General features: G+C 37.0%; 1 protein-coding gene across 8 annotated transcripts in view; it reads left to right on the forward strand.

Annotated features, from left to right (window-relative positions):
- Positions 1-20,611, forward strand: part of CDH18 (cadherin 18) — a 337,247-nt gene extending 316,636 nt beyond the window's left edge. For 6 of the 8 annotated variants that reach the window (XM_027784808.2, XM_013298152.3, XM_027784809.2 and 3 more), the window contains 2 exons: positions 8,941-9,192; positions 10,732-20,611. In XM_027784808.2, coding sequence (XP_027640609.1) covers positions 8,941-9,192; positions 10,732-11,234 — 755 coding nt within the window. In that variant the 3' untranslated portion in view covers positions 11,235-20,611. Of the gene's footprint in view, positions 1-8,940; positions 9,193-10,731 lie in introns of those variants that run through there. The other 2 variants (XM_055800598.1, XM_055800600.1) reach the window with 2 other exon arrangements.
- The last annotated feature ends 3,623 nt before the right edge of the window (positions 20,612-24,234 follow it).

The raw sequence follows: 24,234 nt of genomic DNA on the forward strand, positions 1-24,234 counted from the left end.
GAGTACTGAGTTTTTAAAATTAGACATTTTTATCCTGAAAGGATCATAATAGTTTTCCAGATCCTTAAAGAATCAATATATTTGTCAAAATTTGTTAGCTTGATGAAAATGCATGTGAGCATATGTCATTGTTATGATATCCCCAACCGTTTATATATAGATACACATATTTGCATAAGCTATTTCTCTGTGAGTTTAAAAAATTCATTGCCTCTTTCTGCCTGTTTAGTTCCCTGTTAAAGACCTCTTTCAGATGTTACACAGCAATTTTCAGGGACCTGGCAAAAGACTGAACCCTTAGAGAATAGTGCATGTAGGTGCAGGAGAACATTTATGAATTGTATGCACTGTAAAGCACTGTTTTTCCACTGGTATTTTTTGTCACACAATGTACAGTATACCGTGGATGCTCCATTGGGTATTGTAAATTTCCTGGACCGTAAGTATTTGTGCAGAGACTGTGCACATTCACTCAACAGCCCCAGTACGATTTGTACATTCTCTAACTGTAATAAATTGAGACTGTCAAGTTCTAAAAGTAGACAGAGTTTACCTTACTTGCAAGGAAGAACAACTCCCTAGAGAACGCTTAGCATTTTTTCTCCTCTCCTTTTATTTCTTCAGGACAGAGGTTTCATTTCACAAAAATATTTGCAGTTTTATTTTTTCCCTCTGCTCGCTTTTCTCAAAGATCTGGCCCTTTGAAAATTACCCATTGCTGGAGAATGTTGTGGAGTTGGAACAAAGGTAGGACATTTTTCTGATACTATCCTTTTGGATATTCCTTTTTCTTAATGTTAAGCCACAAGATACTTTAATACCCACAGAAGTAGAGACCTAGTTTACTATAAAATCTGGAGCACAATTAGTTCAATGGCATCTGTATAAAATGAAATTTGTAATGTGTTCATCCACCCATGCCTGTGATGCAAATTAACGTTTTTCTTGTGTCACAGATCAAAAATGAGTAAAACCAAAATCAATTTTACTTGGCATTGCTGTTATTTAGGAAGAGACCAACATCCAGAGAGTATTTCACCCAGCATGAATTCCCGTGCAGAAGTTTCTGTTTAACTGTCTTCCCTGACATGTGCAAAATTCTCTCCAACCATATTGCAGAAGACATCTGTAGCAGGCCAGAATTCTGGGCTTTAAAGTTGCAAATAAACATGCCAGATCGTGACAATGTCTAAGTTCCTTTAGAGTGTCTGGTGGTGTCAAAAAAAGATCAGGTTGAAACCCCCTGGTTTGCAGCCCAACATGAGCAGGAAACAGCTACGTATTTTCCTGCCTTCATTTACATCAGGGTGGCATCCTGGCTCTGGTTATGTAGTATTGCAAGTTACTACTGCCCTTCCATGAAATTTCATCCTGTAAAGACTACAAGTTGTAACTTGGGAAAAATGGTATCTGAGAAAGCGCAAAGTTAGCATTATGCATGGTGACTGTAAGTACAGCCCATAGAAATGCTGTTACTCTAAACGGGTTGAATGCCTGAGCAGGTTTTATCACATAATCAGCGTATGAAGATAAAAAAGGAATTGTACCATGAGTACAAAGGATATGAAACCATGACTAGCTACCATAGAGGGAGGCATTTTTCTTCCTCAGACCTCTGCAACATCTTTTGATCATTTTTTCATTGGAGAAAGTTCTATCATTTAAAAAAGATTGATCTGATAGTTAAGTTACAGCATAGCGTATAGGTTCTTCATGCGTTTCTTTCCAGTGCTGTTACCTGCTGGTGTTTTACAAACAAGTGCATAAGCAAATAACTGTGTTTCAGACCAAAAGGTCTTCTATGTTGCTTTTAATTTTTGCTACTCCCTGAACTAGAAATTGGCCAGAGCTTTTTGCCCGTTGGCAATAGCTTTGAAATTAGCACAAAAGAAAATAATTTACAAGAGTTATCGGTAAAGAAATTAAACAGATATGCCTATCAATATAGTGCCACATAAACAAACAAACTGGTCTGACTTTAGAAGTATAAGAAATGCAAATCATTCCAGTGTACTTTCATTGGGTTTAGTTAGTTATGACTTCTCAGAAAATTTATAGAAGTTGAACTGCTGATATAAGCAGAGCTGAAAATTAAGACCTCTTGAGCTATAAAAAGGTTTTTACTCTATTTTTTGCTTCCATTTCTCTTGTGTCTACCTGTAGTGCATAAAATGTCAAAGGAATTCTCAAATTGTGAATAATAAATGAGTATCCTCCAGAGTGCTCCGGTAGTCACCTTCCATGGTGTTTTCATTGTATCTCAGCTGTCTTGATTTTCCTATGCCCTCTTTTGTTACAAAGCTATGTAAAAAAGGCAGAGATGACAGAAAGAGGAATGTGATAAAGCCTTGTATAAAGCGTGCAGTCTGGCTTAACAAACTACATCTTCGGAGTGTGAAGAGTTGCTGTGTTAGAGCTGTGCAGAATTTCCCATGTGTAACCTCAAATTCACTTGAGATGAATCTGAAGTTCTAATTGCCGTATTTGCAAAGCACAGCCCAAATATGAGAAAGTTTAGATCATGAAATGGGGCAATGTGTGCCACAAGGAACCGGATAAATTTTCTTTCCCTATGCTGGAGCTGTTAATTTCCCTTAGCAGTCAGCCCTTTCATCTCCAGCGAGTCCTAGTTCTTATCGTATTTCTCAGAGGTGAAGTTTACAGTTTAAATATTTTGAGATAAAAAGGCCTTGCCTTCCAGGTCTAGAAGAGTCAGATTTGTTGTTTTCATCATCCTAGTGCTACTGCTGCTGTCCTATACACTTGTCTTCCCTGTCTATCTGCTGTATCTGTTTTCAGGTATCAAAGGAGTTTCTCAATCCATGACCCCTGTCCTCCCTTTCAATCTAGTTTTATTGCTGTAACTTTCCCACCTCCTCAGTAAACGCTTGCGTACATCATCAGCATCAGTCTTCATACTTGACTGCCTGTAGCTTTTACAGTTTCTGGGATTTTTTCGTTTCATACTAAGGTCCTTCTCTTAAAAGTTCTGCCTTTTTAGCTTCTCTCTCAATGGGTCCTCCAATAGCTTTTGATAAGGAATGTAAACAATAAAAACATGGAAGCTTAGAACATCAGAACAGCTGTGAGGATGCAGTTAGTGCTGTATATTGGCTAAATTTTTATTATCCATTTTGTTGAACCTTTACATACATTTATCCTCAAGAATAGAGCTCTGACTAGAACATTAGAGACATGATTTCTGTATTATGCCGATGTCATTAGCTTTGATCATCTTCCACGATCCTTGATTCTCAGTGATCTCTGGAAAATCACTTCTTAGACACAGTTTCCTTCTCTGTTAAAATGTTAGAGATCTAAGTTGTAAAATATTCTAAACAACTTAATGAAAAAGAGTAGTACTTGAGGGCTGAGTTACTTTCCAGTGACTGACTTATATGTACACACAGGCATACACAAAGAGTTACTGTATCTGACTCTAATAGTGAAAGTAATAGTGAGAATTAAAACCGCTGATGCTATTGGGAACTAAAAATTTCCATGTCAGTGTCTTAAGAGAATTATGGTCATACTTATTTTCATTCAAATTTCTGAAATTGCATTGAAGGAAAAGCTTTACATTTGTTTTTTGAGAATGCTTATAATTGCGTATGTTGTTAGAGAATCTCCTGCTATGTGTCATGTAACACCTGTTTCTACAGAAATCTATTTACTACTCAAGAGAATACAACCAAGATAAATTCACCGTGGCAAATTTTTGAAATTAAAAATTTGAATCTGGCTTCTTCTTTGCCTAAAATTATGCCTTATACTAATATTTAGTTTTATGATGTTAAAGATATAAGAAAAACAATTTAATGTTAAATAAACAAATACAATGCTAAAATAAAAAAATGCCTGTTTTTTCAATCTGTACTTATTTTGTGTGGTATAAAAATGTCAGTTCATTGTTTGGCAAGACCTTCCACCCCAGAGAAGTGTGGTTTAATTATAGCTCTTCTGATTTTTATTTTTTTTTTTACTGGAACATTTGAATTATTTACTTTGTCCGTGTTGTCATTTTGGTATTTTCTTTGTATTTTTCTCACAGTGTTTATTTATCATCCTTACAATTTTTCCCCCATCTGTCCACAGTTAGCCTTATAGCATACATGCTCACATGTCAGTGCTCTTTCCTTTACATCTTCACCAGTAGTCTGTGCTTAAATCATTTCATTACTGCTAGGTTACTGCTCAGGAATCCTCAGTTTGTCTTCATTATATTTGGTCTCTGATGCTTTTCTTTTCAGCCAGCATTTTCATCGCTGCTTCTGTAGCTGTATGGTGATACTGGATCCTTCACTCTTTTTTAGATTTATGCCAGAGAATGAAAGGAAGAAGTTACTCATTCCTGCTCAGATTTGAATACTGGGTCTTCTTTGGGTATAAGCCCAGGAAGATTCACATGGACAAAGTTTTGTAGGATTTTCTTACTTACATGAACAAAGTACCTGAACTGAAGAGTTTGGGGCTTCTAGACACTAACAGAAAATAGAGTATTAAGCAGAAGTGAAAGACTGTTCTGATTATTAGTAATAACACTTCATGTCACCTTTTGAATTTAGCAGTATAAGATCTGTGATGTTTTTCCTTTGGGATGAGAGACATGAGAGTTTTTAATACTAATGCTTTGCTCATGGAGATAGTGTTACTACCAACAGGGAATTACATTTCAAGTTGAGTTCTTCAACATATCCTTCGGTTTTTAAGGTATTATTTCTGGATAACTTTGTTGTGTGATCGTCATCATCTCATTTGTTGTAACTTGAAATATAATTCTCCTTAAAACTGTCACTTCTTCGAAATTGCTTTCTCTTTCTGTGCCAAAAAGTGCATATGGGCAGTGTTGTACTTCTCTAATGACTTCAATGGGATTTTTAGGTGACCACACAGACTTGTTTATTGTGGCAGTATTGTTGCTGAGAAAAAAGAACAGCAATCCACAAAGTAAAACAGGACTATGACTGTTCTCTTGCAATGAAGCTCAATAACCCAGGCTGTGTACGTTACATAGCGCTTGGCCTTGTACCTCCTCTGGACCCTGTGTAGTACCCAATGGAGCTCAGCTTTTATTATAATTTTTTTTTTCTCTTCTGAATTTATGAAATGATGTTGAAGTTGTATTGCAACCCAAAAGAGCGGGGTTAGCATGTCACAAAAGGAAGTTATGGGCTGCAGAGTGTGTAGCGCACAAGGTCGTGTAGGGACGTTAAAGGATCTACAGGCTGTTCGAATGATGTTGAAGCACTGTGTAAAATAGAGGGAGACAAACCTGGTGCACTCTTGTCCATACTGCCTGCTGGGAAGGGTCTTGGTGTATGTTATTAACTCTGACTGCGGTTGCGCGTTACGTGAGAGAGTCCTAGTTGGCTCAGACATACAAAATACCAAGGAGAGTGCTAAACTTCAGCAGTGTGAACAGTTGGTGTTCCAGGGATCACGCTTGCTCCCCAGCCTTGTTTTGTTTAACAACCTGCAACTGCAGAAGATAAGAAGAGAAATTGTTAGAGAAGAGCCCTGCTAATAATCTGTAATAAGTTGCATTTCAAGGAAGGAAAGCAATCATACACTGGATTCTGAACAGCTAGAAAGTCAGTGGAGTTTTTCATGCATATGGAGGAAGTGGTGATGAAGCTTGTTTCCTAATGTAGAAAGGCAGAAGCAGCAGACATCACCTCATATATATATACTGCAAACATTGACTCCTTTTTATGGAAAATATGTATTCATTCGAAATTCCATACTAATCACAGATATGTGAGGGTTTTTTCTGCTTTTGGGCTGTATCTAGAGCTCAATCTGCCATTGCTTTGGCAGCAGACAGGCAGACCAGCAGGTTATTTTGTATTCTATGGTGGTTTCCCTATTTGAAACACTGAAGATTTTATCTGTGTCTTCCAGCAATATTAGGGAAGTTGAGAGTGACAGTCTAGCACAAAGAAATGGGCAAGATATTGTTAAAAAAAGCAAGCAAAAGATTTTTATGTGACATTGTGTAGCAGAAAGATAAAACAGCTGCTTACTTTGCCCCCTGATTATACCAATTATGTATTCAAAAATTAAAAGACTTGCAGGCAATCTACATCTGTTTAAACTGTACCTCTGTAATCCATGTTCCATAAGATTATTTGCTTGTTATAGGAGTATTTTGAAATAGATCACTGAGCTATTGTTCGTGTACTGCATTTAATTAAAAGTGGAAGGCCAGACATGTATTAAAGAGCAAGCTGGTCCAAATTTTTAAAACAAGACTTGGAGTTTTCTGGGTTTTTTTAGAATTTTTTAATTTTAGAATTAGACTGGCAGAGCCTAGTAGGGCTTCCATGGGTGGGCATATTCTGTAATTATGGTCGTAAGACCACTGCTCACTCTGCTTTAGGGGAGAGTTTTCTTTCTACGATAAAAGCAATCTGAATTTCAGTGATTATCAAGCTTGATTTCTTCAGTGAATTGACTCAATTCTGTCACAGAACACTTTGTTCCCTAGTCTAATCGCAGAAAATGTGGAAATAATTGATTTCTTAACAATAAGATAATGAAAAAAAGCAGCATTAATGAGAATACTACAGTATGTTTTTATAAGGTTTCACAAGCCCAGAATTAAGCAATATTAGGAGAACAGCTAAAGTTCTGCAGTTTTTGTAAAAATGGTAGAAATATTTGTGCATGTCATATTCTGTAGGTATATAGGAATTATTTCCAGAACCCTACACCAAAGGAAAATACTGGTTTACTGGACATCTTTTGATCAGCTCTGTGTTCGGGTTCTTCCGCAGGTTATTGAAAACACTTTAGTGTGTGTATGTGTGTGTGTGTGTGTGTGTGTGTGTGTGTGTAATAGCTTTGTAAGGAAAACAGTATATTTTGCCATAGGTATTTTATAATCTCTATGGAAATATAATTTCCACAGTGTAATGATCTTACTTTGTGTAGATTTTTTCAGATGAAAGAATTATATGTTCATCTCAATACAGTTCCAAAAAGGGTCTGTAAACGGAATTATTATAAAAGGCTTTATAAGTGGCTGGTGTCATGCCTCTAAAGAGGAAGTTGGCATGAATCTTGGGGTTCAGTCATAAAAACTATACCTTGACATGAACAAGTGGAAGAGAAATTCAAGGCCTGCTGAGAATAAATAGATAAATAAATACATAAATAGAAGTAATATTTTGCACCCCCTGCAAGCAAGAAAAAAACTTAATGAGTTTATAAAAAACAGCATGCTAGACATTTTCAAGAATATAAGTTAGGGGAGTGGAGAATAAAAGCTAATGAACTTCAGTGCAGTGGAACCTGATGTTCTTGGCTCAGCAGCAAGGGTATCACTTCCCACCTCCTACGGATTTCTTGTGTGAAACCTGTTGCTAAATATATTATGTTAGGATATTATGCTGATACGGGGCTATACCACCGGGTTTTCTCAGTATCACTGTCAGATGATACGCAAAAGCAAAATGTTGAGAGAAGTGAGTTAAAATGAATTTTAAAATTTGGCACAGAGCTTGATAGAAGATGTGGCGTGAAGAGTAGTCACCTAGTAAACAGTATCCAGTTTAAACAAAACCCACTCCTCCATTCAAATATGCAAGTTATCAGTCCTGTGGGCTAAAATATGCCACACTATCTGTGTTGTTGCACTAGATTTTCACAAAGTGCCACAGACACAATTTTTCCATAGATTATGATAAATCCACTTAATGCTGTACCTACAGTGGTAAGGAAATAGAAGAAATGTTCTGGTTTGTAAAAGGAAGAGAAACCCAGCAGATGTATTTCTGCATTTACCACCCCTGTGGTGTTTGCTAAAAAACTCCAAACCCACAACCCCACAATTTAACTGTGTAGCTGTTAATCATGGACGAGCATTACAGGTACATTTCTTCCAACGTGTCTTCCATTTCTCAGTCCCCATCTCTCTCTTTCTCCACAACTGCTCATGTCTGATTTCTCACTGTCTCAATTTTTGATTTCTCTGTAGGCTCTTATTCAGAGGTCAATACTGTTAAAGTGGTGGCAACAGACTGGAATTAAATTTTAGACATATGAAAATAAGATTTAACTATACATTCTTGTAGCATTTCTTCCCACGCACTCTCTTTATGCCCCTTGAATTCTTGGACTTAAAGGAATACAGGTGGCAGCTTACTATTCTAATTAGTGTCTATAAATTCTCTTGCAATTTGTGTGTAATAAGCATTACAATTCTCATTGACTGTAATATATGCCATATGAACCTGTGGGTAACATTATGGTGACAACATCTTACATCACTATCTCCCCTTTGCTTACTTATCTTTAACCTCTACCAGTTCAGAACATGTAATATCTGCTTTTTTCCTCTTTCCTTCCCTTCCTCCATCCCCCTTCCCTGCCCTTGCCCTTCTTCCTGACCTCTCCACAGCATGAGTCTTTGGCCACTGTCCTTTCTGATGTTTTTTGAAAGCTCACTTGATCTATAAAGCCTATCAGAAACAGTAAAACAGGAAAGTTTAACTTTTACTAAATACTTTTTATAATTCTTCTAAGAATCAAGGGGATGTTATTAAATTATATGTTGTGGATTAATTATACAGATATCCTCAGAATTCCAGGTATTCACATTTACAAGGGTCCATATTCTACCAACAGCATAACATGGGATTAAAACACTTGCAAACTGGGCCTAAAATGTTTGCCAAAGTACATTTTGACTCTAAGAAAAGTACATGAGCTTAAATAATCCTATTTATGTAATACTAATTACTTTCTCCTGCCTCTTCTTTTTCCTCATTGGCCACATATGCTTCCTGACAATTTTTAATTCTAGATTGTGCATTTTTACAGATTAGGACTGCCTAGTTTTAAGATGCCTTATGCTTCTACTCAACAGGAAACGTATGGTCCATAACATTATTTGGTTTTTTCTTCATTAAAATGATATTCTGGTTTTGATATTCGTAGATAATACAGCCAGTATCCTGACAAGACGACGGAGATACAGTCGAACCACTCAAGATATCTATTACCTCCCAGTGTTGATTTCTGATGGTGGAGTGCCCCCTCTCAGCAGCAGCAGTACTCTCACAATTAGGGTTTGTGTGTGTGAAAGAGATGGAAGAGTAAGAACTTGCCATGCTGAAGCTTTCCTCTCCTCAGCTGGCTTGAGCACAGGAGCTTTAATCGCAATCCTGCTCTGTGTCATCATTCTTCTTGGTAAGCCACTTTTATTATTAAGTAATGCTATCCTTCCACTGGCTTTCTGAATGTGACAGGGCAGGAATTTTTAATACAACCTGTTTCTGAACCAGAGGCTGGCTGGTAGTAGTAGGTAATTAGAAGTATATAGCTGTGATTACAGGGAAGAGGTTTAGACAAAATTAATAGGAAAAATGCCTTTAAAGTACATTTGTGAATATTTAGAATCCACTAGGAACACTGGAAATTTTTTCAGAGGTTATCAAATAATTAGCACTGCAGGTCTTTTTTCTGTAATTTGGAACGATCTCAAAAAGCCACTGGCTCTAATTCCATGTCTTAAAACAGTGTGAAAAATGATAGAAAATAGATGAGGAAAGCTTTTTTTTTAAAATGCATTACACTGTAAGAAGCACCATTAGCACTGTACAAAAGCCATTTCTTAATTACCTTTGTGGGATAAGCCGATAGGAATGCACACCATAATCCACAGGGGCAAGGGACATATGAGACTATAAGATGACTCCATTAGATAAATGCCATTGCAAGTGCATTTTCTCTTGAGTTCTTTTTCATTTTTTTGCCCAGGCCAGTTTGAGTGTTACCCATTAGTTAATATACTTTCTGTTTTTTTCTGGCAGAGGCATAACTTGCTGGGTACATATCTCTGTACTACTCGTGTTTTCTGCATTCTTGCAGAGATGTCAAGAAATAATGGGAATTACAGCGTGACCCACATTGGAAAATTTGAGGATATTTTTTTCCCAAAGGCTCTACGTTCTCTAAGGACTACTTTCCTTACAGCTTATGTCAAAACTTCCTCGTCAGAAAGCTGTTCTAAAATTTATAGTACCGCATTTAGTTTTATAGTCTTATATTTTATCATACAAGTTTGACTATTCCTAAAATAAAAAATAAACCTTTTATATTTCAGTTCAGTATATATGCTAAATACTGTTTTTAATGAAGCCTGAAAGCCCTTAACAACGCTTTTGAAAAATGTCAGCTCTGGTTACTAATTTCTCCTTTAACTGAAAGAATGTTGTCCCCTTTTATGTCCTTTATGAGACCCCTAATGATCCAACTAGTGGATTCCATTATCGGCTCAAGAAACCCCAGCAATACCCACAAAGAAAATACACTGTAGAAGAGTGCTCTTTACTGACCCTTTGGGAGACCAGGCTGTATCGGAAGTTCGTAGTTGCAGTACAGCATTATTAATTTTCCCCTTAGTTGTGTGGTCTCAGCCTGTTGCACTTTGGCATGTTGCTGTGCATGGATTTCATGGGTTCTTTCCAGGCATACAGTAATTATGTTCAGGTGACCCATTACAAAACAAAGGCATTGCTCACTTAGGAATATAAGTACGCTCTTTTCCAGATTGGATAAGTTTGGTGACCCTTTGTTACAGACGTGTGCCTGATGTAAGTGGTTCCAAATACCAAGATTAGCCTGAAAATATTACACCTCTGTATTTGTGACTTAGTGCCTGCTTTTTCTTCAGTGTATATCTACTTACATCAGATGTAAACTTTAAACCTACTCTAATATCTGCAGTTTTCTCTTTAGCAATTGTGGTCCTTTTCATCACCCTAAGACGTAGCAAGAAGGAGCCTCTGATCATTTCAGAAGAAGATGTTCGGGAAAATGTTGTGACATATGATGATGAGGGTGGTGGAGAAGAAGACACAGAAGCATTTGACATCACAGCACTGCGGAATCCATCAGCTGCTGAGGAGCTAAAATACCGGAGGGATATTCGTCCTGAAGTGAAGCCTGTGCCCAGGCATCACCCCTCCTCAAGTCTTGACAGTATAGATGTTCAGGAGTTCATTAAACAAAGACTGGCAGAGGCTGATCTGGACCCCAGCGTGCCCCCGTATGACTCCTTACAGACATATGCCTATGAGGGTCATAGATCAGAAGCTGGATCTATCAGCTCTCTGGATTCAGCCACAACACACTCTGACCAGGATTACAATTACCTTGGAGACTGGGGACCTGAGTTCAAGAAGCTAGCTGAACTCTATGGGGAAATAGAATCAGAAAGAACAACTTAGTTGTAATTCCCGGAACAGAGAAGTCCCTAAACAACTGGAGATAAAATGACAGCAACGATAACAAAAAATGAATACAGTACTTGGAACTGAGCAAGTTGTATGCAGTTACTGTAGAACAAGTGCCCTTTTCGTATGTGAAACTGGGTTCTCCAATTGGAAGAAGGTCAAATTTTGAAAAATACAGAAAAAAAGAAGCTATTGTCCCTTGTGTATATTTTTTAATTGCTCAATGAAGTCTGTGGTACCGTATCTGTAACAATACCTAAAGTAAAGCCAAGCAATGACATTTTTATTGCAATATGCTTACCATCTCCAAGCTACAGTAAATTTATGGTCATGCCTGTTTAGGAAGATAGCTAACGGGGGAGCAATTCTCTTGCAGGTGGTTGTGATTTTGCATTTCTAGCTACGCTCTAGGCCTTGTGATCCCCATGTGAGGTAGCCAGTGGAGTTTACTACCAGTGTGAGAAGTGCTAACAGTCTGTTTGCTTTACAGAAGGGATCAGCCAATACTGTCCTCTTAAATAAACGGTCCTGTGATGATTTAATCTTATTGAATAATCAGGTTGCCTTGAGATGGTGTCATTTCATTATGCCCTTCATAATCTTTTCATCCGTGACCAGCTAACGGAGGGGAGGCATCATTAGCTGTTAGCTCAAACATGGCTCTAGACTATAACACCAGACCTGCTCTGTTACTGCGTGCTAGAGGAACTGCTGTTTCCAGTGTTGTGTTTTTTGGTTTTGTCTTTTCACGGGAACATCATTCATTTAAATGGAATGGGTCCAACGTACACTTTATGCAGCAAAGCAGAGGAAGCATAGGCTCTTTCAATAAAAACAACAATGGCAGCACCATTAAACTATACAGTTGTTTGGTTCACTGTGCTTCACTTACGTCAGTAGATGAAGCTTTTCAAGACTTTTTTCTGGTCTTAGTCCAGAAGCTACAACAGTCAGTTTAAAACAGAGTTCTTAATCATAATGTCTTTCTATTCCCTGTGTAACTAAAAGCAAAATAGAACTACTAGTAAGATACTGGGATAGCAAAAAATAAAACAAGGAGAATAAGATGATGATGCTTTTTTCATTTTAGTTCAATCTAGTGGTATTTAATTTTCCCTAGAGTAATTTCCAGCTAAGAGCAAGCTTTTTTCTCCCTATTTGAAGCATCATGGGAGCTTGGGAACATTATAAGTCAGTGGAGTAAGAAAAAAAATAAAAGTGTGTCATTATTGTGGTTCCTATGGATTAAGTAAATTGCTTTTCTATGTTAGTAACTTTTTAGCATTGCAGAACTGCTAAACAGTTCTGCCTAGCACTTCAGGCTGTTTAAGACCTAATCCAGCAAATTCTTAGGTTTTCCCCTGTTTTGTTTGAAACTTTAACCTTTTGTTTGTCTTTCTTGTGATAGTACTATGAGAGGACCAGGAGCTCAGAATAAAAAAATATCCAAGAAAGGTTATGACCTATAAGGCTCACCATCTATGGCAGTCTTCTGCTTCTAAGAAAATTGAAGCCTCACTTAGGAAAGTGGACTTCTTGCAGTATGCATCTTAGGGGGAACTGTGCAGAGCAGAAGCTGTGTACTGTTTTTTCAGTCCCTGGGCTGGTGTGGACAGTGATACAGATCTGTACACTCCGCTGGATTCCTTCCTATACATTTTAGGTGCCACTTACCTTCAGCTTAGTAGAGAAGGGTCTGTATTTATTGCTGACCTACTGTAGGCCACACAGGTGAACCAGAAGCCTTCCCTTCTTTACTGTGTGGTTGAGTAGGTCCTAGACGTGACTGAAATTTCTGATCAGTTATACTTTTCAGGATTTTTAATTTTTTTTTTATGAACTCTGTCCTGAGATGCTTTTGGTTTAAACAGCCTTCTGGAGAAACTAGCAAGTAGCTTTGTAAGAAACTTTTCAAACTCTAAAAAGTATTAGTTGCACTATAGTTTCAGAATTTGTTTTTACTATACTGTTTTGTTTGCAACTTGAAAATGGTAATGTTTCCCTTTTTGTCAACATCTGAACCCACAAGGCAATTTAGAGAGGAAAAAAACCCAGACCCTAAAATGTCCTGCTGATGGTTTAAAAGTAGTTTAATAATCTGTGTTCAGATTTATTTAAGTATTTATTTTTTTTATTTTCACCAAATACAAAATCTTCTAGAAATGCATTTATGGAGGCATTCTCATTGTAGACTAAAGTTAAACAGATACATTAATGTAGTGTTATACTCAAGCTGATAATGGTTTATGTATTGTATTTTTGGGGGGTAGAATTAGGATATGTTTCAGTTTTGTCCCAAATGAAGCAACTACTAGTGGCAGGATTTTATGAGGAGAAATTTTCTTTTGATTTAGAATGCTCTCGCTTTATGCCAACATGTGAATCTTTATATTGTATGAATAGAGTGCTAAGAAGAAAATCTTTCAGCGTTAGTAGTACCATGGGCCATAATACTTTGTAGCACATCTGCATGAAAACTGCATTCATTGTTGTATTGTAATTTTGAGAGCCAGGTATTAGTTTTCTTTATGTCTCTTCCCTCTGGCCCTACACCGAAGCAGGGAAAATGAGTTGTGTTTTGTGCTTTAAGCAGTGTTCCCACCACTGTTTTATTTTTATTTGCATCATAGAACATCCAGGCTTAAAGCCAACAGAAGTGCAGTGATGTAAGCAAATAACCACTCCTTATGCTCACGATCTTTTTAAGTTAATGAGAGAAGGAGGTCATATCTCAGAGAAACAAGAATCTCCTTTTCACCATTCCTGGTGCCCTTTCCTGCTGTACAGCACGTGCATCATAACCACAGCCCCAGGAATTCTGAATCCTTTAAAACTCTGCAGGGTTATTGAGACGCTGCTTCAGTGATACTGCGGTGTGTACTGTTTGGTATGTCCTATCCACAGTGATCACCAAATGTGCTTTTCTATCATGATACGTCTGCATGCTTGCTATGCTTACTGTTTTTTACTCAAATACACATCACAGTGCCGTGTTGTTTGCATGACAAATAGCAGAATATTAAATCTTCAGGGCCATAGAAAAAGGCCTCACGGTGCAGAAAGAACAGGTTTACAGATTTCTTTTCCTGATCCCACAAATTTTTCCTTTGGTCCTTTGTATCCTAGAAACAAATGTAAGCTGTATTTGAGAATTTCTACATTAACATTGATTAAACTAGAAGAAAAATAACACTGTATGCCATGGAGGGCATGATCATTTTGTAGCATTGCTGATTTAAACAAAGTATACATTCAGTGAAAGTATGGTGGGAAACTCTTTCCTAGTTTATAGTTACATTTGATTGTATAGACTTTGCTTAAAGCTTTCATGGATCTTTTGTGTACTCATATTCCCAAATATTTTCCTCTTAGCCTAAATGCCGCTTAACAACTAAATGCTGAAAACTGCCAGTTTTACTTACACTGGAAGATACAGAGTACAGTTAAATGGCACATACACATAAAGTGGTGCTTAAGGGCTTTTCTGATTTACAATTTTATTTCTGCAACAACTATCCAACTAATTGTACATTTACACCAAATTAATTAGTTGCATTCTTCAAACAAACCCTCTTTCTTGTAATGGTGAGGGCACTCAGTACGCTGTAATCTTGACACATCATCTGGGAAAATTGCCTGTATTTTAAAATGTGAAAATATGTTGTCAACTTAACACCAGTCAAAAACTTCAATTAATACACTTCAAAGACAAGAAAGAGCTTGAATTCAACTGGCATTAGATTAAGATTCATATATTGAAAACAAATTAATTTGGTTATCAGTCTTACCATTTATTACATACACATAGAAGACTGTAAAAGTTGAACGTAATTTCACTCTGTTATGCACTTTATTTTTGCATTCTTCTTAGAAAACCAAAACAATTGTAAACAATTTTTATTTTGAATTCTGATGCAGTTGTTTAATTTGTGAATACTGCAAGAAAATGTCTATGTGAAAATATTATCACTGGTATTTAAAAGCAATTACAAAAATTTCTGTGATCTAAGGCTTTGTAAAATCATCCTTTAGAAAACCTAACTATTGGACCAGTCTGGAATTAACCAAACTCATAGACTTACACAAAGGTTAACAAAGGAAATATTCTAAATGCAGAGAAGAATATGAAATTATGCTGCCTAGGGTTACTTTATGGATTATAAAGTTCTGAGACCTTGTACTTGCAGTACATATAAATGGCACAGTGCATTCTAAGGAACATTAGGAGCATATTGGGCCATCCTTATTTTTCCAAAGTCTCCAAAAATACTTATATTTTTTTTAACAAAAGAGTAATGTAAAGTATACCTCCTTATGCAAGTAATTGTTACATTTTGTTTTAATAAACAAAAGGGACAAAATCCTTTATTCGTATTTTTCAAATAAAATATGGTCTTTGCTACGGTGATGGGTTATTGTATTCCTCATCACAGCTAGAATGGGTTACTTTCTCTTCACTCCTGTATGTTATACTCACCAAAGAACTCTGTCCTTTAAGAATCAGATCTGATACAGCAGTATTAATGAGGTCAATGTCAGAAATGGTATGGTAACTAACTACATTTTAACACCTGGTATAGTCACTCAGTTGTGTCACTATTTCAAAGACTGTTCTACATTATTATTGCTACAGATGGGTAGGGGGAGAGAGAGACACCAAGAGATACCCTGCAACAGACTGCACTATAACTGCTAAATGGTTCGTTATTTTTACTTGTGGCACCTATTCCACTCCAGCCATCACTCTCCTAAAACTAAGATACATCATTATAGGATGAATACATTATCCACATGAGTGAGTTAGGGAATTGCACATCTATGAATCCAGATTGGTGTTAACAACCAGAGTTGTTATCTGAAGTTGACACACAATAGAAGGGAAAAAGCAGGCAAGGACATTCACAATGATGAAGCTCAGGCTTGCACAGGAATCATTCATAATTTCTCAAAAGAATTGACAGGCTTTACCAACAACTTACATTTTGGAAAATACAGGGATTACGGCTCACAAGGAACTTGTTGCATGCAAAAGCTTCTTTCCCAGACTGACATAAAATTCAGAAATAAAGCTAAGGCTGACAGGAGATGAAAGTGCAATTTTGTTATAGCACCTTACTCGCTCCTCTTTGTTGCCTGCAGGCCGGTTTATATTGTGTGCCATCATACTGTGCAATTCCTGTATAAGCCTCACCACATCCCCAGGAAAAAAAAATATGGTAAAATAGTATTTACAAGACAAATATTGTCAGTGTGAATCTCAGTGCAAGTTCAGAGGAGGAGCTAGTGGTTTTGTGGGGGAGTTTTTTGTCCTCATATGCAGTGTTTCTTTCTAAAGAACATTTATAAAGATTTTAGATCATATAAGATTCATTGAAGTTTCTTTTGGTTTGTTGGGGTGTTTTTTGTTGTTTTTTTTTGTTTGGTTTGGTTTGGTTTTTTGGTTGGTTGGTTGTTGTTTGGTTTTTACAAAGCTTACTATCTTCGTATATTATTGTTAAATTAAATTTTAGGTTGCTTGAAGTCCATACTACTCCTTCTACGCATGGTAAACATAGCTACAGAGAGTCTTCAAAAGCTAGAAAGTTTTGCTTATGAATTTAGTAGACGTTTTCTGTGGGCTTCGCAATTCTGTTTAGCGTTTTTGTGTTGTGTAACTCCTCACAAATACATTAACGCAACTCAACCTTTAATTTAATCAAGAAGGCCCTGAAGATCCAAGAAACTCCTTCCACACTAGCTGCCTCTAAATTTGGTTTGTTCTGGAAGTACATGCAGTAGAGCATATTATAGCTAGTGGGCGGTTGGTACCAGCAGAAACATTCTCATCCAGCAAGGCAACCTTCAAAGGGGAAAAAGGACAGTGGGATTAGGACTTATAGAGGATTATAGGGCACACAGAGCTTGAAAGGTGTTAGATTCCTAGCCAGGACTGAACAAAATCTGGGTCCATGTTGGTTCTTGTCATCATGTATGTTCAATGTCCAAATAGCTGGTGAGCTTGAGGGAAAGCCCAATAAAGGTTCATGTAAATAAATGAACTGTTCAAATATCTGAGCTGCCACATCTTCTGCTAGAGTTGTGGATAGGAATGGATCAGTTTGTCAGCCTTACAGTGTGAACACAATTTTGAGGCATGCTGCCATTCTAATATACACCTTTACCTGACACATTAACTTTTTGGAAACAAATTACATTGCTCTTCACTTTTTTCTGAACATTGTACATTGTTTACTTAAACTCTGAATTAATATCCATGTTCTTCAGAAGTAATGCTTTCCCGTGTCTTCAGAATTGATTTGGAGACCAAGAACCTTCAAGAAAAATTCAGCCCTGCTTTGAAGTGTCATGCAGAGCATATCTAACAACAAACGTCATGATAGGATTTGGGTTGGGAACTAATCAAATACTGGTTGTGTACAAAAAGTTCACTCATACTAAGCAAACTAATTTTTTGTTATTTTGGTCCTACTGATTTAAAACTGCTGAAAGTGTAAAGGTACATGAAAATATACACCTCCTGATGATGACATGAAGACTATGTTTGGTTTTCTTAAAAAAGAAGTAAAGCTCACAATCTGTACTATTTGCAACACTTTGAACTCACTCTTTTTGTTCAAACTTGTATTTCCTAGTTAGTTTCAATACTTTGTGCTACATAAATTTTCAACTGGGAAATGGATGAGTGATTCAGAGATTAAAATCTTTTTAATCTCTAGCTGCTATAACTATTAAAAAAAGACTGAAATTGAAAACTACTGTATTTATGAAAGAAATTGGATTATCAGCTCTGAAAAGCAAGTCACTTGAATATGATGATGCTAATAATAAAATTAACAGTGTTCTTCTTCTTTCTTACTTGTTTTTATCATAAAGCACCAAATTAGAAATTGTGGTGCCATTTCTTCTATTGTATGTCTCTAAAATGTTTCAAACTTGACATATAAACAGAACATCTCTTTGAATGAGGTGTCTGTTAGTTCTGTTTTGTCCATCCCAAGACAGATTTTTTTCAAAAATTGTTTCATACAGAGAATTCTTTTAATGTAGAATGCCAAAGTATCTTTTCAAGCATTAACTAATTTAGTTATATAACCGCAAATACGAGATTTTTCTGAGAGAAGGAGATGAAAGGCAAACTAAATCTTAAATCTTGTGTGAGGAAAACAAATTTAGACTCTTCAGGCAGATCTGAAACCACCATCCCGTAAGCATATTGTATCCTATGTAGTAGCATTATTAAAAAATGAAAATACCCCTCTCTAGCAATCACTTCATATTGTGTCTTGATTTTCCAAATGAATATTTCTTGTGGCTCTGTCATGCTTTTTTCAATAGTATTTTATTGCTTCAGTAAGACTCACTAAATTTTTGTGAGAAATTTTCTTCTAATTTCCTCAGAACATTAAGAAGTTACTTCTGTTGAATTTGATGGGAAGTCTGTCAGAAGGACTGTTCTCTGACAAAGTCGAGCTTCTCATGAAAATCTGCAAGGACTAATCAATAAGAGTGGTCAAAGCACGTTATCCTGGATGTGGAAGATTGGCTTCAGAGCAGAATGTTAGATGGGAATCTCCCAGTTCAATTATCCCTTTATCATAATCCCACATCACAAATTTAATGGAATTTTTACTGATTTCTTAATCAGTATTTTTCAGTAAAACAGCATTCTTATTTTCTGTCAAGCTCTGTGGGGCTGAGTGATCCTGGAAACGTGAATTGTGTATTGTTCACTTTATATCCCCCTTTATTCTTTCATGTTGTTTTCTTTCTTTTCTACCCCCAATGGCCCCCTCTTTGTGCTGGATGCTTGAAGCACTGTAGTATAATGATTTATCTTAAGAATGTCAGGGGAATCTAGGAATAAAACTTCATCTCCCTGAAAAATGGAAACATTTATCAGTGCTATGTGATGCCAAATGTACTAATCTTCATTTTTTTACTCTGGGGCAAACATTTTAATGGAACATTACACAGCCCAATTCCTTACCTTTTCCCTGTGCATAATAATACAACATTCAAACCAGTTTCTGTGATAATTTAAACAATCTTGGTGTTATTAACCATTTATATTGGGCAAGACCCTAGTGTCCTAGGTCACATAGAAAATGACATTAGTTGTGTAAAGCATTTCTGGCTTAAAAGGCAAGTTTTCTGAATCCAGTGTTCCAAAGCAAAGATTTGTAAGGGAGGGAGGGATTGTAGGAAGCATGAAGAGCAGTGGAAGGACAATAGAGTAGATGATAGCAAGTATCAAAGGGCAGATACAATTACTGGTGAAAAGTAGAGGAATGAAGCTGGGTTAATTAGCATTGGTAATATACAGCTGTGGTCTGGCTTCAGGGCTGGCGGATTGGCCGATGTAGATAAGGTGCAGCTGTGGCTGGTTCTGTTAAGGGGTTGGGAGCCAGTGAAGAGAGAGCAGCCGAGGAAGAAGCAGAGACAAGGGAGAGAACACATGCCCTGGATGAGGTGAGGAGAAGGCAGCAGAGGGACTGTATGAAGAGTGTGTTGGTATGAGATGGTAAAAGACCTTATTGCAGCTTGATAGTTTGGAGAGTGCTGTGGCAATTGGTGCCCTGTGTGAGGTGTTCAGATTATGAGACTAAGCGATAGCAGTGATGGTTGTGCTGGGAGATGTTTGAAGTTTTGAATAGTAACAGCGGTGCTCAATGTAGCAGAGACAGGTAGGGACAGCCTGGGATCCAGATCACATTGAGATAGGTGGGAAGAGCCTGGGGATCTGGATCAGACACCAGTAAAGGTGAGCTGTTGGGATCAAAGAGAAGGAAGCCTGACTGCTGTGGAGTTAAGAGACTGAGGGTAACAGGCAGTAGCGACAGAGTACACGGCCAGGTGGTCCAGCGGGAGCAGGTCCAGCTAGACAGTGGTGATGGCTGTGCCGGGGGAAGGAGCAGGAGCAGTGTGGTGCCACAGGTGGCTCCCAGTGTTGCTGCTGCTGCTTGGCCTGGCGGTATTCTTGCCAGTGTTTGTGTGCTTGTTGAAGGTGTCTCCACTTGTAGAAGTGGGTGACCACAAGGGTGTTAAGAAGTTTTTTGGGCCACAGAATGATGTGTTAGTACTGTATTCTAGATCTGCTGTTTCTGAAAGCTCACTCAGTTTAATGTCCAGTGTGACCCAAGAGGTGATAGGACAAGGCACTATAAGTTCATCAGAACCACCCTCTGAAGAAATCAAATTCCCAGATGCTACAAAAGCAGATAAGAAGAAAGGTGATCAACCTGCAGAAGATGAAAAGCCCAAGATAAAAGTGAAGAAGGAATACGAGTATGAGTTCAGGGACAAGTTGTCCAAACTATATGAAAAGCTTATTTGTAAAGAGTTTGTGGTGGTTGGTAAAAACATGAGTTATGAAATGTCCCTGATTTTTTTTTCTTCTTAACAAGTTGTCCAGACTGCATGAGAAGTTATTTTTAAAAAGGTTATGATGATTGTTAAGTACCTGAGGTATGAAATGTTAAAAAGGAAAAGGGGGGAACTATAGAGGACTGTATAAAAATATATTTGTAAAAAGGTTGTAATGATTGTTAAAAGCGTAAGGTATGCAATATTTTAAAAAAAAAAAAAAGGGGGGGGTGTAGAGGAATGAAGCTGGGTTAATTAGCATTGATAATGTACAACCGTGGGTTGGCATCAGGGGTGGTGGGTTGGCTGATGTAGATAAGGTGCAGGTGTGGCTGGTTCTGTTAAGTGGTTGAGAGCCAGTGAAGAGAGAGCAGCCGAGGAAGAAACAAGAGCAGAGAGAGCGAGCCCTGGATGAGGCGAGATGAGGAGAAGGCAGCAGAAGGACTGGCATGAAGAGCGTGTTAGTATGAGATGGTAAAAGACCTTGTTGCAGCTTGATAGTTTGGAGAGTGCTGTGACAGTGAAACAATCTGAGATTAGTCATACAATCAATAAAATACGTAGTGACACAGGACAGATCTTTCAGTAATGTATTACAATTATTATTGTAAGGCTTTATGAATTAATACTACAATATTTTGACATTTACTGCAAGATTTATGGCATAGTCATAAATAATAAAAACAAATCATGTGATATGTAATGGGGATAGATCATGAATTCAGAAAAAATACAGTGGAAAAAGAAACACTTAAATGTTTATTTGTGTTTCTTTCCACTATTCAGCTAATTTGTATATACACTAATTTGTATTGCTGATATTGTAAGTACCCCACATTGCTGCATCAGTCAGGTACATGCAGATTCCCACTGGTATGCTTAGGCTTTTCGCTTGCTGATTTTACACATGGATTTTGAAAATATTTAGTTTGTTCTGCTGGAAGCTTTGGACTGTACTTTTGTAATGAAAAACTACTGCATTTTTTTACTTCTGGAGCAGAATTTTAATTTTTTGATAAAGATTTCACATGGCAAGAACAGTGACTGTAGCCACACAGAGGGCTGCTGGTGAAAATGGTCATGTGTCTACTTAGAGGAATGTATTACTTTTTGCCTGACTTGTATCCACACAAAATATTGGCAGAGTGCACAAGGCATTGAAGAAAGCTTCTGTCATGATGTACATAAAACCTCTGACTCTTTTCCAGCTCTTTCATGTCTAACCAAATTTTAGATTGTGAGTTTAATATGATTTTTTTATCATACTTTTTTAGCTTGTGTGGAAAAAAGTCCAAAGAATACAGACATAATTTAAAACATGGAACATAAATGCACAATATGTTCACCTTATGCTATATTCAGCTTACTGTCAAAGCTTTATCCCTACAAGAAGAAAGTGGGAAGGGGCAAAGTCTTTGGCTAGTTTGGACCTTCAACTTCTACATTGGCTTCTCAACTGTCATGTCTTTGAAATGATAATTTTAACGTGTATGTACAAAGGTGCAGCATCTCAACTGAAAAGTAAGTTACTTTGGACAGCAGACTTGAACTCAGGCTGCTTCTTGCCAAGTTATATTTTAGAAGGGAAGAACACCTTATGAGAGGATGAGTCAGATGATAGAAACATACCAGTTTAAGTGTGTGGAAGGGGTACTTGGTGTCTTGTAGAGTTTTTACATGGTTCTGATAGCCAAGAAGATGGTGCTATGATTTGTTCCAGTGGAAAAGAAAACATTTGCCCTCTGAAAGTAAAACTTTTCCTTGTTTGCAAGGTGTTTTATGTCAGAAATTACTGCAACTTGAAAGGATTCATCCTGAATGCAAGAGCTTGTGATGGTCAATCTGCCTCTTTGCACCTTCTGCAGCTGCTGTTGATGGTGCAGTCTGTATGGTTCTTCGTATTGCTAAGGAGCATCCCATTCTTGACAGACTTTTATTAAAAGTATGATGGTAAATTTATTTGGTTAAAAAAATTACCATGAAATACTGAACATTTCAGTTCAAGGTCACTAGTTCCTATTTGAAATGGAAATGAGAAATGCAAACATGATTATCACCAAATGACTGCTGCTTTACATGAAATTTGTTTGTAAATCTCACTTTAGTGTTAGCACAGAAAACCTGCATGATAACATTGCCAAAGAGATAGTCTGATCACCATATTCCTGTCTACTCCTTATTCTGAGTTTCTTTTTTGACTTTGAGGATTTGACAAGTGTTGCTGTAAACAAACCTATCCAATTTTCAAATAATAACACTGTGGCTATATTCAGCACAGTGTTACATCTCTAGCTTCCATCCTAACTACATCACTGGTGGTGTTTCCACGCTGGAGTGGGACACTGTCATGCCTTGGCAGCTATCAATATCTGAATACATCTTTCTACAGAGCTCATCAAAAAGTAAACTTGTTCTGTCTGAATACAGAATGTAACTCAATTTTTGTCTGTTTGATTTATGTAAAATACAGCTTAAAATGTCAGCTCCTCTCATCATGCAATTAAAGTTTAGCAATGTTGCTTCCACTATTGTGAAGTAGAACCTGAACCAAGACATTTCACAATTAAAAATCAAAGAAAATGGCCAAATAATATAAAAATATGGTGACAATATTATCAGCCATGTAATGAATAAGGAGCAAATGGTAGAAAAGTTTTTTATGTAGAGGATTGTTCAGTGTCCTCTGAATGGTCGCTGGTAATAAGAATTATTATAGCTCTGTTGTGGAAAAAACTGTGAACAAATCATGCTGCTGGATCCTCAGCATACCGGACTTTTGTGTACTCTAAAGGCCACAAATGAGAATGGCGTTGTTAAATGGGAAATTCCCAGAACATTTTTTATTTATATGGTAGTATCACCTAAAGAATTTCTGGATGATCAGGATGTGATCTTCTTAGTGTTGAATAATTTGCTACCTCAGGGACCCTAGCATCTACACAAGGCTGAAAAGAGCTGTCATCCAGCTAATGACAGAAACAACATGAATGGAATAAAGAATAATTGGTCATGTTTTATACTTGAAGGTCAAGAGACAGCATAACTAAGGGGAAGAGAAGACTGAGTAATTTCCAAGAGAAATAGGATAAATAACTTGATGAATCTGAATGGTAGAATATTTCTAGCTATCTACAATAGAAAACTTAGGGGTGAGCAAAAGTCCTTGATACAGTTTTTTTGAAACATGATAAAGGATAACTTCACAATACACACAGGAAAGAGGAATAACCATATGGAATCCATTAATAATGGACATGAAACTTTAGTTCATTTAGTGATAAGAAAGTACTTTGTATATATAATGATGTAGAATCAAGGCCAAATATTTTGTTAGTAAGAAGTGTAACAGTGGAAGAAAACTTGTTCCTTGAGCTTAGTATAATAAAAGTGAAATTCTGTTCCATGGAAATGAAATGTAAACAATCTTTTCCTGTCTCTGCCATTGTTTCCCTATCTGTCCTTAAGCAAATAACCTAATATATGCCTATTAGCAAGCAACTTACTTGTATTTCTTCCAGTGTGTAACTAATTAGTCCTGACTGTTCAGATTTGCTTGCCTGAAATCAATTATTTCCATATCAATATACACGAAATAGAAGATGCTAAAATGAAAGGTGCTGAAGCATCCTGG

Source organism: Falco peregrinus, chromosome 3, assembly GCF_023634155.1.
Source record: "Falco peregrinus isolate bFalPer1 chromosome 3, bFalPer1.pri, whole genome shotgun sequence".
NCBI lineage: Eukaryota > Metazoa > Chordata > Aves > Falconiformes > Falconidae > Falco > Falco peregrinus.